A 17596-nucleotide genomic window follows, 5' to 3' on the forward strand; every position below is an offset into this window, starting at 1 on the left:
GCTGGCTGCCGGGCGCAAAGCCCAAAAAGAACTTTAATCATCATCAATTACATTGCCATCGCGTCGGAAACGGTAATTTTTTTTATATTCGGGTTTGCCACCCGCACCTTCACCTCCCCGCTGCCAACCCGCCACCATTTCAAAATTGAGCCCCTGATCTTTGATGTGCCTTTAATGAAGGTCTCCCCTTAACTTTTGTGACTGATGAGTACAAAGATTTCCATCACCATTTATTTGTGTTTTACAAGCTAAATGTAATTACTGACCTATGTTCAGAATAAACTATTAGTTTTCCTTTCTTTGCAGAGTTACTGCTTTAGAATCTGGAAATTTCTGGAGCCATACAAACCAACTTGGTGTAAAACACATGAGGATTGGGGGCTCTATTTATTCGCTCCTCAAAACCGGTACGCTGTGCTTTTGGTGCAGATCACTTTTCATTCATGTAGTGACCTATAATGCTACTTTTAACATTCGCATTAGGTGGTCTAAAAAGAAATCACCATATATATGGAATTGGATCTTTTCAAGTTGTATACTACTGTATTCTGCAAAAATACATCAATGAACTTAAATTGTTAAGTGCTGCTTTTCATTTTTATCCCCAATATTATTGTATCGAAAAGATGAAATTGATGAAATAATAATAGAATGGAAGCCACTGCTGTAAAATGTAAACTATAACTCACAGTGCATTGTCACAATCATTCTATAACCAAGTTATTATAATTACATATAGATTTGGAATTGGGTCCGTTATTAAAGAGACCAAACAACTGAGCAAGAACACTTAAGATGCTTGTTGCTTTGTGAATATATACTGTACATGCCCTTGAAAGGCTTCAGTTCTATCATCAAGATGTTGGCTTGAGCAATATCAAGAACTTTGTTTCCAGTTGGTATTTGGAAAATGAAGAAGATTGGAATATGCCTCAGGTCTCCTTGAGTAGATATTTAAGAGTCTGATGGGAAATGCTGCTGATTAAAGTGACAGCCTTTCTGGGTTAAATTTGCAAGTGAATGACACATCCTTATCTCCACCATCTTCAGGTTCCGCATAATGTGCCAGAAGATCACTGCCCACAAGATGTTTGATCACGTGGTCCTGGTTTTCATATTTCTGAACTGCATCACCATTGCTCTTGAAAGACCTGAGATTGACCCAAGCAGCACAGTGAGTATCTATCGTACAATCTCTGCCACTGATACCTACATTTTCGCTTGACTTCATTTTCTGAGTATGTTAAATGGTGTGCAACAAATTGCTTTATTTACTCTCTGCATTGTGTACTGTTTTATTAATATGCTTAGAAGTATTTTTCAAATTATTTGGTTGTGTAATAATACACAGCTCATTTGACTATCCAACACTTTTGAATTTTATTTACTTTTTTTTCTTTCCTTAACAGGAACGGATGTTTCTGAGTGTCTCGAATTATATCTTCACTGCTATTTTTGTTGCTGAAATGACTCTTAAGGTAATCTCCCATTTGTGTTTTTGCACTTATTCACTTTGGCCATATAACTAAGAAGATGTTTGAACGAGCCCAGCATTATTACACAGGAATAAAAACAGAAAATACTGGAAACACTCAGCAGATCAAGCTGCATCTGTGGAGAGAGAAACCTAAGTTAACATTTCATGTTGAGTTTTTCAAGAGTTTTGAGGTGCAGAAAAGTTGCAAGATCACAAGATAAGGGAGGCCATTTCGTCCATCTTAATTCATCCATTCAAATGCCCCCCCCCCCACCCACAATCGAAGCTTCCAATTGTTTCTTAAATGCTTTAAACCTTTTTGCCTTAATTATTGTACCTGGAAATTTATTCCATGCATTGATCACTCTTTGTTGGAAGAATTTCCTGATATCAGTCTCAAAATTATTTTGACTAGTTTGAACCTGCGTCCCCCTAGTCCGATCCCACAGTTTAATTTAAAGTAAAATTCTGAGCTAACTTTTTCTATACCCTTAACAGTATTGTATAGCTCTATAAGATCATCTCTCAGATGCCTCCTTTCCAGACTGATTAGCCAAAGTCTATCCAGTCTATCCTCATAACTCAGAGCCCTGACACTGAGGATCAGCCCCGTGACTCTTCTCTGCACTGCCTCCTGAGCTTAAATTACATTCTTGTTTCTTGGGGACCAGAACTGGATGCAGTTTTCAAGATGCCATTTAACCAGAGCCCTCTAGAGTTTGATCATTATCTCCTCTGACTTATATTCTACTGTTTTAGCTCTGTAGTTCAACCTCCTATTAGTTTTATTGTTGCTGCTCTGTATTTGTTGGAGATGTTTAGTGTCGAGTCCACTAAGACTCCGAGATTTCTTTTTTAAATTGATCCTTCGTTATTTCAGAGCCATTGATGGGGTACATGTGTCATCTATTTTTCCATCCTATTTGTGCCTCCAATATTAACACTGCATCCCAAGTTGTTGCTTATGTTTACCTTTTAATCAATGGTAAGACATTGTTTTATTGATAATCTGCTATAATATCACATGTTTATCCTCAGGTTGTAGCACTGGGATTCTTTTCTGGTGAGAATGCCTATCTCCAAAGCAGCTGGAATATTTTGGATGGCATCCTGGTCTTCGTTTCTGTAATTGACATCATTGTCTCCTTGGCATCAGCGGGAGGAGCAAAGATCCTTGGTATTCTCCGCGTACTACGACTCTTGCGAACCCTGCGTCCCCTCCGGTAAGATCCACCAGCATTTTAACTTTTACACTACCAATATGGCCAGTATAACTCCCGTCCCCGCAGGCTGTAAGGTACTCAAACATCAGGAACAGCTTTACCACTGCAATATCAACCCTAAACAACTAAAGTAAACACAGCTTGTACTAAAATGAAAAAAATTGCTCATTCTGTCATCCTTTGTTCCCCTATTTTCTCCTCTTCCCTATTCTCAGTCTTCTTTTTTTATTCATTTTCTAATATAATTATTTTGACTTTTTCTAACTTTTTTTTTTAATTATTAAGTTCAAAATCTTTTCCTAACCCCTGTTGGGTTCTTCTTCCTGGTTTCCATCATCCATATTGGAGATGAGAGTAACATTGAAATATTGCTATTTGATTGCTTAAAAACTGGCTATTTGAACCATTGTAAACAATTTTACAACACCAAGTTATAGTCCAGCAATTTTATTTTAAATTCACAAGCTTTCGGAGGCTTCCTCCTTCGTCAGGTGAACGATGTTTTTGAACCAGAGGGAAATTATCCTTGTAGGTTTTTTGCTAGAATATTAACAAATAAAGTGTTGGTGTAGGGCTACTTGATATTTCAAATTCACTTAGTAAATCTTGTTAAAGTGAAGTAAAGGCATCTAATATCAGGGATTTTTTCCCTCTGGTTGCTCTGTGTAGTAACAAATGTGGGAGGATTTCCTTTAGTCAGTACTTGTAATGAACTTGTAACTGCATTCATAAGAATGGGGTTACAATTTTGTCACAAGTACCAACCAGATAAAATTTTCTCGCATTTGTCGGTGATGTCGTTGTACATACCAACCGGAAGAAATCATACCCACTAGAGAACCGTTGAGGTCAAATTCTGTTCAACATCACTGTTTTTAGTAAAATAAAGCACTATAATTACATTAAATCAACAGCACAGAAACAGGCCATTCAGCCCAACTGGTCAATGCTGGCATATATGCTCCACACGAGCCTTCTCCCTCTCTACTTCATCTGCCCCAATCAGCATACCCTTCTATTCATTTCTTCCACGTATGTTTATCTAGCTTCCACTTAAATGCATCGATGCTATTGCCTCAACTACTCCTTGTGGTAGCGCGTTCCACATTCTTACCACTCTTTGGGTAAAGAAGTATTTCCTGAATTCTTTATTGCATTTATTAATGACTGTCTTATATTTATGACCTCTAGTTTTGGACTCCCCCGCAAATGGAAACATCTTCTCTATGTCTACCCTGTCAAACCCTTTCATAACCGTAAAGACTTCTATCAGTTCACCCCTTAGCCATCTCTTTTCTAGAGAAAAGGGCCCCAGCCTGTTAAGTCTTTCCTGATAAGTATATCCTCTCAATTCTGGTATCGTTCTTGTAAATCTTTTTTGCACCTTCTCCAATGAGTCCATATACTTTTTAAAATATGGAGCCCAGAGCTGTGCACAGTACTATGTGGTCCAACCAAGATTCTATACAAGTATAACATAACTTCTCCACTTTTCAATTCTATCCCTCTAGAAATGAACCCCAGTGCTTGGTTTGCCTTTTTATGGCCTTTTTAACCTGCGTTGCTACTTATAGTGATTTGTGTATCTGTACCCCCAAGTTCCTCTGCTCCTCGGCCCCATTTTTTTTTATTCGTTCATGGGATGTGGGCATTGCTGGCGAGGCCGGCATTTATTGCCCATCCCTAATTGCCCTTGAGAAGGTGGTGGTGAGCCGCCGCCTTGAACCGCTGCAGTCTTTGTTAGGAAGGGAGTTCCAGGATTTTGACCCAGCGATGATGAAGGAACGGCGATATATTTCCAAGTCGAGATGGTGTGTGACTTGGAGGGGAACGTGCAGGTGGTGGTGTTCCCATGTGCCTGCTGCTCTTGTCCTTCTAGGTGGAAGAGGTCACGGGTTTGGGAGGTGCTGTTGAAGAAGCCTTGGCAAGTTGCTGCAGTGCATCCAGTGGATGGTACACACTGCAGCCACTGTGCACCGGTGGTGAAGGGAGTGAATGTTTAGGGTGGTGGATGGGGTGCCAATCAAGCGGGCTGCTTTGTCCTGGATGGTGTCGAGCTTCTTGAGTGTTGTTGGTGCTGCATTCATCCAAGCAAGTGGAGAGTATTCCATCACACTCCTGACTTGTGCCTTGTAGATGGTGGAAAGGCTTTGGGGAGTTAGGAGGTGAGTCACTCACTGCAGAATACACAGCCTCTGACCTGCTCTTGTAGCCACAGTATTTATATGGCTGGTCCAGTTAAGTTTCTGGTCAATAGTGACCCCCAGAATGTTGATGGTGGGGGATTTGGCGATGGTAATGCCGGTGAATGTCAAGGGGAGGTGGTTAGACAACCTCTTGTTGGAGATGGTCATTGTCTGGCACTTGTCTGGCGCAAATGTAACTTGCCACTTATGAGCCCAAGCCTGGATGTTGTCCAGGTCTTGCTGCATGCGGGCTCGGACTGCTTCATTATTTGAGGGGTTGCGAATGGAACTGGACACTGTGCAATCATCAGCAAACATCCCCATTTCTGACCTATGATGGAGGGAAGGTCATTGATGAAGCAGCTGAAGATGGTTGGGCCTAGGACACTGCCCTGAGGAACTCCTGCAGCAATGTCCTGGGGCTGAGATGATTGGCCTCCAACAACCACTACCATCTTCCTTTGTGCTAGGTATGACTCCAGCCACTGGAGAGTTTGCCCCCTGATTCCCATTGACTTCAATTTTACTAGGCCTCCTTGTTGCCACACTCGGTCAAATGCTGCCTTGATGTCAAGGGCAGTCACTCTCACCTCACCTCTGGAATTCAGCTCTTTTGTCCATGTTTGGACCAAGGCTGTAATGAGGTCTGGAGCCGAGTGGTCCTGGTGGAACCCAAACTGAGCATCGGTGAGCAGGTTATTGGTGAGTGCGTGCCGCTTGATAGCATTGTCGACGACACCTTCCATCACTTTGCTGATGATCGATGGGGTGGTAATGGGCCGGATTGGATTTGTCCTGCTTTTTGTGGACAGGACATACCTGGGCAATTTTCCACATTGTTGGGTAGATGCCAGTGTTGTAGTTGTACTGGAACAGTTTGGCTGGAGGCGCAGCTAGTTCTGGAGCACAAGTCTTCAGCACTACAGCCGGGATGTTGTCGGGGCTCATAGCCTTTGCTGTATCTAGTGCACGCAGCAGTTTTTTGGTATCACGTGGAGTGAATCGAATTGGCTGAAGACTGGCTTCTGTGATGGTGGGAATATCTGGAGGATAGATCATCCACTCTTATTTAGACTCTTAATATCCAAGCAGTATGTGGCCTCCTTATTCTTCCTACCAAAGTCACCACTGCCCTGAACAACTTCTCCTTCGCATCCTTCCAGGGTGCCACCGGGGACATCGCCGACGTCTCTCAGTCGTCTGCACAAAAGAGCCCTGCAAATACACCTACACCCACTCTGCAGTGACACAAATGGTGGCATCAGTTGTGTGTCTTCATAGTGATCCTCAGGAAAGGGCATTATTGCACAAACCAGACAAGATTCGCAAAGACATGGCAGTAATGGTGACAATATAGTAGGTAATGTGAGTTGATCAGAAATCAAATATAAGTAAAAACCATGACAAACCCTCAAACACCCTTGTGCATCCCCTTCATGCTCACGACACGTTTGCCTTACGCTTTCTACAGCACATATGTGATGCATGCCCTGTGGTTGCAGCACAGGTAGTGGCAGGTTGAGTGAGGCTGACCATGAAAGAGGTGCATGAGAGGGTGAGTATGAGATAGAGCCATGAGATTGTATGAGGATTGGGGTGAGCGGTAGTGGGGGGATGAGTACTGGCAAGGTGAGTAAGTGCAGGTAAGATGAAGATGAGCTTTGAGTGAGTGTGGGGAGTGATGTGATAGAGTAGTGTTGGCAGTGCAGAAGGAGATGTGGAGCAGGGGCGGTGATGTGGCAGATGGAGTGCAGGGGACAGAGTAAGTGTACTCACTTCGGCTGACCTACTTAGGTGATTGAAGCGCCTCCTGTACTGTATGCAGGTGCGCAATATGTTGGTGGTGCAGGTGACCTCCTCTGCCACCTTGAGCCAGGCCTTCTTGGTGGCAGAGGCAGGCCGCTTCCTCCCACCTGCCAGGGAGAAGATCTCTGTCCTCCCTCTCCTCTTCACCCCATTCAGTAGGACCTGGAGTGAGGCATCATTAAACCTGGGAGCAGCCTTCCCCCTGGGCTGCTCCATGCTGTAATTTTTCCTACTTCCTGCAGCATCAGTCAGTGGAGGACTGCCCCTTTTAATAGGGCTCCTCCAGCTGACAGCCTATATGCAGGTGCGCAGGCAGCCCGCTGCGCAGCTTTCCAGCGCGAAACCTGGAAGCAAAGGTAAGTACCTTCAACAAGCTGCGATTGCGTGCGGAGCACCCCGATTTCACTGGGCGCGTTACCCACGTGCCAAGTCGACCCCCCGCTGCGAACCCGCCTCCCTCCTAATATCGGGCCCATAGTATCCCTGATAAACACTGAGGCAAAGTAACTATTCATTATTTCTGCCATTTCGCTGTCATTACCTGTGAGTTTATCTTGTGCATCCCTTAGTGGCCCTATCACTATCCCGATTTTTCTTTGTTATTTATGTGTCTGTAGAATACTTTATTTCTTTTTATATTCCTTGATAATTTAATTTCGTAGTTCCTCTTTGCTTTGCTAATTGTTTTTTTTCACATCCTTCCCAACCTCTTTGTATTCCCTTTTGTCATTCTCTCCTTTATTGTCTTTGTACTTAGAGTATGCCTTTTTTTTAGTTTCAATTTTACCCATATTTCTTTATTTACCCATGGTGTTTTGTTATTGACTAGTTTGTTCATGTTTTTTTTAGAGGAATATATTTTCCTGAACTCTATTGATCACCATTTTAAATATTTCCCACTTTGTCTTTGTCTGTCAAAATGTTTTTCCCATTTACCTTCCCTAGTTCTATTCTCATCCCCTCAAAATTTTCTTTTTTCCAATCTATTACTTTGGTCTTTATCTCGTGTCTTTCTCAATCATTATTTTAAACCTTATTATGTTATGATCGGCGTTGCTTAGATGTTCCCCTATGTTTACTTCTCTTATCTGCACCGGTTCCTTTCCCATTACTAGATCCAGCAGTGATTCCTCTCTTGTTGGTCTTCTCACATACTGGGTAAGAAAGGAATCATGTACACACTGTAAAATCTCTCCTTTCTCTACCTCTTCTAGCCAGTTTATTTGGGGGTAGTTATTATTATTTGACATTTTTTACTCATTTCATCGATTTACCTACATATTTCTTCCCTACTTCCCTTCCTATTAGGTGGTCTGTAGAATATGACCATTAACCTGATCGATCCCTTCTTATCCTTTGTCTCAATCCATATTGATTCTGTTTCTATCTTAAGATTACTTATGTCCCTTTTTTCTATTGCCATTATGTTGTCTCTAATTAGTACAGCAATTCCATCCCCTCCATCTTCTTCCTTCCCTATCCTTTCTAAATACATTATATCATGCAATATTTAACTTCCAGTTCTATTCTTTATGTCGCCATGTTTGTTATCCCTACTACATCGGGCTCCTCGCTACGAATTATTGCCTTCCGTTCCCCCATTTTGTTTCGGATATTGTGCACATGGCTACACAGGCAATTTAATTTGTTTTTAATAATTGTTCCCCTCACTTTATTTTTTACAGTCATTTTGTGCTCATGTTCTATGACAGTATTTGTTCACTGACTGTTTATGTTACCCTTGTTCCTTATCTTGGTCGGATCTTTATTCTCATCTCCTATTTCTTTTATCTTTCGATTTATGTTATTTTTACCAGATCCCTCCTCCATCTTACTAGTTTAAAGTCCTATTCACAGCCTTATTTATCCTTTCCACTAGTACACTGGTCTCATTCCAGTTCAGGTAGAGCCTGTCCCAGTGGTACAGCTCCTTCCTGTCTGAGTACTGGTGCCAGTGCCCCATGAAATGGAACCCCTCATTCCCACACCAGTCTTTCATGCCATGCATACACCTTCCTGATCTGCCTATCCCTATGCCAATTAGCATGTGGCCCGGGTAGTTATCACGAGATTACCACCCGTGGGGTCTTGTTTTTTAATTTAGATCCTAACTTCTGATATTCCCTTACCAGGACCTCCTCCCTCTTCTGCCCTATATCATTGGTCCCAACATGAACCATGAAAACTGGATCTTGTCCTTCCCCTTCCAAGTTCCTCTCCAGTTGCTCCAAGATATCCTTTACCTTTGCCCAGGTAGGCAACACACCCTCCTGGACACTATCTATCCCCCTAATTATCGAATCCCCTATGACTACAATCTTTCTATTCTGCTCTCCCTCTCCCGCCCCCCCTCTTGGACTGCCTCCTGCTCCATGGTGCCGTGGTTAGCATTCTGGCTGTTTGCTCCGCAGCCTGCATACTTTTCCTCACAGGTAGCAAGTACATTGTACCTGTTGGACAGGACCAGTGTCTGCGGGACCTCCTTCTCTATCTCCCCTTGGTTCCCCTTATCCAGCTGACAAACAGTCACACTCTCCCCTCCCTGTACCTGTGTTTTCCTCTGAAGTGTGACTGTACTCCAGTGAAAGCTATCCAAAAATTCCTCCCCCGCCCTTATGTGTCAAAGTGTCTCTTAATCGCAATCCAGCTCAAAAACTCTGAGCTGGAGTAACTCAAAGCAAAGAGATTTCCTGCAGATGTGGCAATCCGGAAGTCTCACTGTCCACAAACTCCTACATATCACAATCCTGACACATAGCCTGCATTGCCATTTCTAGTTTTTATTTATTTGTTTATTAGTATTAATTTAGTTCTAGATATAACACGATTTCTTGAGATCTAGATTATATTTAGTAGATGGATTTAGCTTGATTTCAGATTAAGTTGTAGCTAATTAGTCTTTTTGTTTATTAACTTCTTTATTTTATTATTTCCTTAATTCCTATTTATGTATACCAGATTTTAATTTAATGAAATTCGGAACCCTTTAATGTTAGTATCCACTATTTAGTTCATTTTAATTTTATCCCCTTTGATCTGATTAATTAAATAACACTTAGCTTAATTATATAATAAATTAAACACTTCGCTCAATTATAAAGTAAATTAAACACTTGACTTATATAATAAAATATACACTTAGCTGTAATTCTTTGGGATCTGTCGCTCCTCCCTCTGCTCAGACATCACTTTCTCAGATTCTGTGTTCCTCTCAGCTGCTTCTCCCATGCTTTCTGTGCTCCTCTCAGCCAAGAAGTATTGAGCATGAGCTGACGGTTTCTCAGAATTACGACTAAACTGACAACCGTGGCTAAAGGAGTCCTGCAGTATGGGCTGTTGTTGTAAGTGGTGGCTGTTGGCTCACCCGGACAGCACATCCCTCTAGAGGTCTTGTGAGAGAGACTATGGGGTAACTTTCAGTTTTGGCAGTGGTGGAAAACGGGTGGTAGTGGATTGGCTGTCCATTATGCGCCCTGCCCAATTTTCCTTGACATTGAGGACAATGGAAAGGAAAGTTGTAGAAGGTGTGTAATGGGCGGGCGATCTGTTACTGCCAGTTTTCCACCCTCGCCAAAGTTGAAGGATACCCCTATATTACCACTGGATACATAGAGAGTAAGTGTGTTGATGGCTAAGATGGATGCTTCATTCAAAGATAGAAAGTATGCTGGGTAGAAAATCTATATCTACACACACATATATATATATATATTTCACCCCAAGTTACCCAAATTAATTTCACATGAAAGTGGATCACTTAGAAATAGCACATATTTTGAAGTTCTAAATAATATGCAAATACTGTGGGCCTGATTTTAGCAGGCCTGCGGGTTTCCGGCGGGTTGGGTTTCGGGTGCGTGGCCTCCGCGCCCGGTGAAATTAGTGGGTTGCCCGCGCGATCGTAGCAGGCAACCCACTAATTGGAGCCACTTACCTGCTCCTCTGGGGTCCGCGCTGCTGGTCTGCGCGTTGGGCGGGCTGCGCATGCGCAGTACGATCTGTCAACTGGAGGCTCTCTAGTTAAAGGGGCAGTCCTCCACTGACAGATGCTGCAACCAATGGAACAAATTACAGCATGAAGCAGCCCAGGGGGAAGGCTGTTCCCAGTTTAATGATGCCTCACCCCAGGTATCATCAGATGGGGTGAGGAGGAGGGGGAGGACAGAGATCTTCCACCCGGCGGACGGGAGGAAGCGGCCTGCCTCTGCCACCAAGAAGGCCTGGCTCGAGGTGGCAGAGGGGGTCACCTGCGCCACCAACATATCTCCCACCTGCATACAGTGCAGGAGGCGCTCCAATGACCGCAGTAGGTCAGCCACAGTGAGAACACGTAGTCTTTCCCCTACACTCCGTCTGCCACAACACTGCCCCCACCCCACATCTCCTTCGGCACCGCCAACACTATTCTGTCACATCACCCCTCATACCCACTCAAACTCCATCCTCATCTTACCTGCACCTACTCACCTTGCCAGTACTCACCCCGCCACTAATACGCAACCCAATCCTCATACAATCTCATGGCTCTATCCCATACTCACCCTCTCATGCATCTCCCTCACGGCCAGCCTCACTCAACCTGCCACCACCTGTGCTGCAGCCACAGGGCATGCATCACATATGTGCAGTAGGCAGCGTAAGGCAAACGTGTCGTGAGCATGAAGGGGATGCACAAGGATGTCTGAGGGTTTGCCATGGGTGTTACCTATATTGAATTTCAGAGCAACAAACATCACACATTATATTGGCACCACCACTGCCATGTCTCCGCGAATCCTGTCTGTTGTGTCCAATAATGCCCGCTCCTGGGTATCACTATGAGGACCCACCACTGATGCCACCCATTGTGTTACTGCAGAGTAGGTGCAGGTGTATTTGCAGGGCTCTTCCGCGCAGACGAGTGAGAGACATCGGCGGTGTACCCGGCTGCACCCTGGAAGGATGCGGAGGAGAAGTTGTGGAGGGCAGTGGTGACTTTGGCAGCGACAGGTAAGCAGATGGTGCTGGGGCCAGCCAGGAGCAGCTCGGCATGAAAGAGCCTGCAGATCTCCACGACTACATGTCGAGTGAATCTGCGCCTCCGTTTGCACTGCTGCTCGGAGAGGTCCGGGGAGCTGCGCCTCGGTCTGTGGACCCTGTTGCGAGGGTAGTGCCCTCTGCGACGCATCTCTCTCTGCGGTTGCCCTCCCTCCTGCTGTGCAGGTGGGCGTGCAACAGCACCGTGTTGGGGGGCTCCACGTCTCTGCGGCGGACGGCGTGGACTGCGAGGCTGCTGGGGCTGGTCATGCTGTTCGTCCTCCGAGGGTGTCCACGCACCACCCATCTGGCAGGTGTTTTTCTGAGGGGTTGTGCAGGGTAGGTGGGTGGTTCCTCGGACTGGGGCTGCGGTTTCGCGTCGGTCTGTCCTCTGGCGTGGTGGGGGGCAGGGGTTGCCCTATGTGACGCGGTGGCCTCCTGCGTGGGTGAGGGCTCTCCCCCCCACCCCCGTGGAGTGCACCTTGGCAGCTGCCACAGGCTGCTGGCTGCAACACGCCTGGTTGGAGGGAGACTGTTTCCCCCAGTGTGTGAAACACTCTGCGTTGAAGGTAAAATCCCACACTTCCTGTTTTGACAGCTGATTCAGCTCATTTAATGACCTCAACAAGCAAGGTAAGTACACTCAAGTGGAACCCCGCTGGCTTTAATTGCCTGCGGGATTCCCACCAGCGGGGGCTGCACACGCAGCCCCGCACGTCATCGGGGAACCCGGAAGTGGTCGGGATCGTGGCGCGATCCGGTCACGTGACTGGATATCGGGATTTTCGGGGCCCCCCCGCTGGAAACCCACAGGAAACCCGACGGTAAAATCGAGCCCTGTATGTTTTGAAATGTTTTAAGTGAGACTATTAGATTACGCGTTTTGGTGAGCTGGTGATATGACTCAAATTGGGAAAAGTCAAGTTACATTCTTGGATATTCTTTGATATTCTTACACAGGATATAGAGGCAATGGGGAAGGTGCAAAAAAGATTTACCAGAATAATATCAGAACTGAGAGGTTATAATTATCAGGAAAGGCTGAACAGGCTGGGGCTTTTTTCTCTAGAAAAAAGAAGGCTGAGGAGTGACCTAACAGAGGTCTTTAAAATTATGAAGGGGTTTGATAGGCTAAACGTAGAGAAGATGTTTTTACTTGTGGGGGAGTCCAAAACTAGGTGTCATAAATATAAGATAGTCACTAATAAATCCAATAAGGAATTCAGGAGATGTGATGTGGAGATGCCGGTGATGGACTGGGGTTGACAATTGGAAACAATTTTACAACACCTAGTTATAGTCCAACAATTTTCCACAACATTCACCTGAGGAAGGAGGAAGCCTCCGAAAGCTTGTGAATTTCAAATAAAATTGTTGGACTATAACTTGGTGTTGTAAAATTGTTTACAAGAATTCAGGAGAAACTTCTTTACCCAGAGAGTGGTTAGAATGTGGAACTTGCTACCACGTGGAATAGTTGAGGCGAATACCATAGATGCATTTAAGAGGACTCTAGATAAGTACACGACGGAGAAAAGAATAGAAAGATATACCGACAGGGTTAGATGAAGTAGGGTGGGAGGAGGCTCGTGTGCAGCATAAACACTGGCATAGACCAGTTGGGCCAAATAGCCTGTTTCTGTGATGTAAATTCTATGTAATTTTACACACTAGCTGGCTGTATTTCAAATATTGTCAAAGCTTTTGCTGCAGTTCTCTTCCCATCTGATCACATGGACAAACTCATTAAACCACCTTCTTTTCTCTAATCTAAGCAAATTATTTTTTGCTGCTATTATTAGTAACTCTGGGAACTTTCAATTCTATTGATTATGATTATTTACAGCAATTTATCCCTTTTGCCAGAGTCATCAGTCGAGCCCCAGGACTCAAACTGGTAGTGGAAACCTTAATAACTTCCCTGAGACCTATTGGGAATATTGTACTCATCTGCTGTGCTTTCTTCATCATCTTTGGAATTCTGGGGGTCCAGGTAAATATGATACTGTTAATGAAAGGTCAAAGCACCGTTTTTTCCAGAAAAATCACTTCGCACAGTCAAATAACTAAAGCTGGACTTAACAAGCAGGGAAGTAAGTTAGATTGTGGTGCACTAAAGGACTATTGTGTTCATTACAAACATGTTTATCAAACCTCTTTCCATTTCTTTGCAAATATACAGCAAAACAATCTAAGCTGTGTCGAAATGGCTTATCACAGCGCTTGCATGTGATGTCATTGTGACAAGAGTGATGCGCAGCTCTTATGCAAAATCAGATTCATAACAGTGCCTTTTAACTATCTGAAGTCCATATCACCTGGGAACTCGGTAAGGACTGGTCATTTTCAACTACATAATGCACCTTTAGGACTTAACTACAGGTCAACACTACCTCATGATGGGGAGATTGAGATATGTAGCGGAAAATCATAAACACAAATATAAAAAGTCTGCTACAACTAGCCAGCAGAGGTAAATCCTTCCTTGTAGTTTCTCACAAAAAATTTGAATTGTCTGAAAAGGATAACAGAAAAAAATTGTGTTCACTGCAGCTACCGCTAGTGCAATGCATTCTTTGAAATGAATTCTGTATTGAAAGCTGTGTATATTTGTTCCAAGACTTTAGTTGTAACAATTTTGTGAAGCTTGAATGATTATTAACATTCTTTTCTGTTGTTATATTCTCTTTCAATCATATGCTGTAATCTGGACCAGTAAATGCAGAGAGGAAAATTCCCCCGGTCCTACTGATAACCCTTTCAGGACTATATGAATTTTTCTACTTTATAGCTTTAAGAATTTACAGAAAATTAGTTTGAAGACATTATGGGGCAGAAACTCGTCTGGGCCCGTTTTTGCGGAGGCAGCAGTCCCCCGAAGCAAGAGGTCTAAGGACTGATGGAAATTGTTCCTCAAGCCTCATCTGAATAATCGTGGTGAGCCGTCGGTGCTGGCCGTGCCCCCACTGGCAGCTCACCTGATGGGAGCTGTCAATTTCGGGCCAGCGTAAGTCTCTGCCGTGGGGGGTGGGAGGGATTGAAGCGGGCTATAGTCCTGTTCCTTTTTAACCCTGATTTGGGTTGAAAAATCTAAAATTGTTCTTTGCAAATCTGTATTTGTTGCAGTTGTTTAAAGGCAAGTTCTACCACTGTGATGTACATGACACCAGGAATATCACAAACAAGTCAGATTGCTTCCAAGCTAACTTCAAATGGGTGCGCCGTAAATATAATTTTGATAATCTGGGACAGGTATGTTTTAAGTTGTACATTTAATGGAATAATCAATTAGGGATGGCATGATATAAAATGCCAATTTATTACATTAGTAAATGTGATGCCCTCCTTGAAAAAAGGAGACAGAGAGAAGGTTGGAAATTATAGGGCTGTCCCTCTAAATCCATTGTTGGTAAACTACTGATATCTATAATACGGGATGTGGAACTGGAGTAATAACTATATCAGCTCTCTGGGCCAATAATGGAATACTACTGTTCTCAATCAATGAACGTGGACAGAAAACGTCGCTGGTGGTATAACCTCCATCTATATTATCATCTGAAAATAAGTCTGAGATCTTCAATCAAACAATATCAGTTTGTTCTTTTTAAAAGATAATTTTATTTGGAATAATTTGTATTTTATTCACTAATCTTTGCATTCTTTTTGAAAGGCCAGGGAAACCAATATTTTAGGAAAGCTGATAGATGTATTTCTTTCTGTTGCTTTCTAGGCCTTGATGTCACTCTTTGTTTTATCCTCCAAAGATGGCTGGGTAAATATAATGTACAATGGTCTCGACGCTATAGGAATAGACAAGCAGGTAATACTGAAACACTGTTTGTAATCACCTTGCAACTATTTAAACTCAATTAACAGTATGTTTTCACTTTTGATAGAAAATGAGTTGCAATATATTCATAGCAATCAGAACAAAGAGCACTTTTCTTACTAATACAAGTAATAGAATCTTACCGCAGGGTTATTGGCAATATTTCCACTTGTGGGGGAGTCTAAAACCAGGGGCCATAAATATAAGATAGTCACTAATAAATCCAATAAAGAATTCAGGAGAAACTTCTTTACCCAGAGAATTGTTAGAATGTGGAACTTGCTACCACATGGAGTAGTTGACGTGAATAACATAGATGCCTTTAAGGGAAGCTAGATAAGTACATGAGGGAGAAAGGACTAGAAGAGTTAGATGAAGTAAGGTGGGAGGAGACTAAACACCGAGCACAGGCCTGTTGGGCCGAATGGCCTGTTTCTGTACTGTAAATTCTATGCAATTCTATGTAATATTTGTTTACATCAGCCTTTTATGAAACAACTCTGTACAACCTAACAGAAGTCATTTTGACATGAAATCAAAAATGTTTAATTTTTTTTTATTATGGACATAGTGGTAGAAATGAATTGGTCCGATGCTTTGTTCTAATTCCGTTCTTTTCTTTCCCGTGCACATTTATTTCCGAATGGCAGCCACAAAGGAATCACAACCCATGGATGCTACTGTACTTCATCTCCTTTCTCCTGATTGTGAGCTTCTTTGTGCTGAATATGTTCGTGGGGGTGGTGGTAGAGAACTTCCACAAATGCCGGCAGCACCAGGAGGCCGAGGAGGCCCGCCGACGCGAGGAGAAGCGTCTGCGTCGGCTGGAGAAGAAGCGCAGGAGTAAGGAACTGTGCCTGGCTGGTTGGTAGTATGTTTAATCTTTCTGAGCCCTGCCTGTTTCCAAACTGGGAAGGAAATGTGATCCCCATAGCATGCCAGTGCATGCCCAGTTCACATTGCATGAGGACCCGAAAAGACCGGTTGCATTGCAGTTTTTAAAAAATTATTTATTTTGAAGAATTTTTTCTAATGAAAAAAAATTCCTAATCCTTTCAGATAAAAACACGTACGATGTTTGTGGGGGAAAAAATGACAGCAATATCTTTCTGCTAGTTGACAATCAAGCGTCTCTGTTATTTCCCAATGAGATGTTTGTTTCATAAATACACTTTCCCAAAAGTATCGAAACTAGTTATTAAATGGACTTCACATGCATTTTTCAAAGTATACATTTCCTGGTTGTCATTTGTAGAAAACTGACGTTATTACATAACACATACCTCATTAGAAGGTAGGGAAACATAGGAAAATATATTTGATTACAAGGAACAATTAATTAGTATTTTCTTTTTCCATTTCCCATTTTCCATAAGCAGTAACCTTGAGAAGTCCCAAAGTTTTGGTTGAATGTGGCAGACTCAGAAAGATGTGTAGTTTGTGCTGTACGTTTTGGTGCTGTCCTGTTGTCGCAACCTGTTTATCAAATACTATTGTATAGGTATTGTGGTTCGAAGGAATATGTCCTATTGCACTTTTGCTGCTAGTTAGTTTAGTTGTGGAATTGTGTAGTTTGTTGTTTGTGTTACATTTCCCCATTTAGTTATCCTAATCACAAATAACAAACAAAATTGCTTCTCCACCTTCCCCCACTCCTGACCTCTTTTAGTCAGAAGAGTAGGGTGGTCAATGCTGTGGACTACTCCATGGCTAGCATTTACACTGTTTGGTACAGCTTAGCTCTCCTACCAATATAGATCTCTTTCTCTTTCTCTCTCCCGTAGAAGATGGCTACTCAGTATATTAGCTTGAAAAGATGTAGGGCTAAATTTTATTAATCTTATTGTGTTGGAATTCCATGGGCCTCTGTACAAAAATGAAATTCTATTCTGTAGCTCTATCTGCAATTGCGTACTATGAATCTTAATTTCTTATAAATATTTTATGACACATTTCAGCTCAGACTCAGCAGAATTCTAACTTTTCATTAAGGGAGGATTGGGCTCGGACGGCTCAGGAAATTCAGAGCACTCCCTTGCCCTTGGAGGAAAAGAAA

At 43.0% G+C, this 17596-nt stretch overlaps 1 protein-coding gene across 1 annotated transcript in view; it reads left to right on the plus strand.

Annotated features, from left to right (window-relative positions):
• Positions 1-17596, plus strand: part of cacna1ha (calcium channel, voltage-dependent, T type, alpha 1H subunit a) — a 231528-nt gene that overhangs the window by 171490 nt on the left and 42442 nt on the right. Inside the window, exons 16-23 of the mRNA XM_068003426.1 lie at positions 307-407; positions 1051-1174; positions 1410-1478; positions 2516-2700; positions 13575-13701; positions 14835-14960; positions 15442-15531; positions 16191-16383. Coding sequence (XP_067859527.1) covers positions 307-407; positions 1051-1174; positions 1410-1478; positions 2516-2700; positions 13575-13701; positions 14835-14960; positions 15442-15531; positions 16191-16383 — 1015 coding nt within the window. The remainder of the gene's footprint in view (positions 1-306; positions 408-1050; positions 1175-1409; positions 1479-2515; positions 2701-13574; positions 13702-14834; positions 14961-15441; positions 15532-16190; positions 16384-17596) is intronic.

The sequence above is a fragment of the Heptranchias perlo genome, chromosome 22 (genome assembly GCF_035084215.1).
Source record: "Heptranchias perlo isolate sHepPer1 chromosome 22, sHepPer1.hap1, whole genome shotgun sequence".
Lineage (NCBI taxonomy): Eukaryota > Metazoa > Chordata > Chondrichthyes > Hexanchiformes > Hexanchidae > Heptranchias > Heptranchias perlo.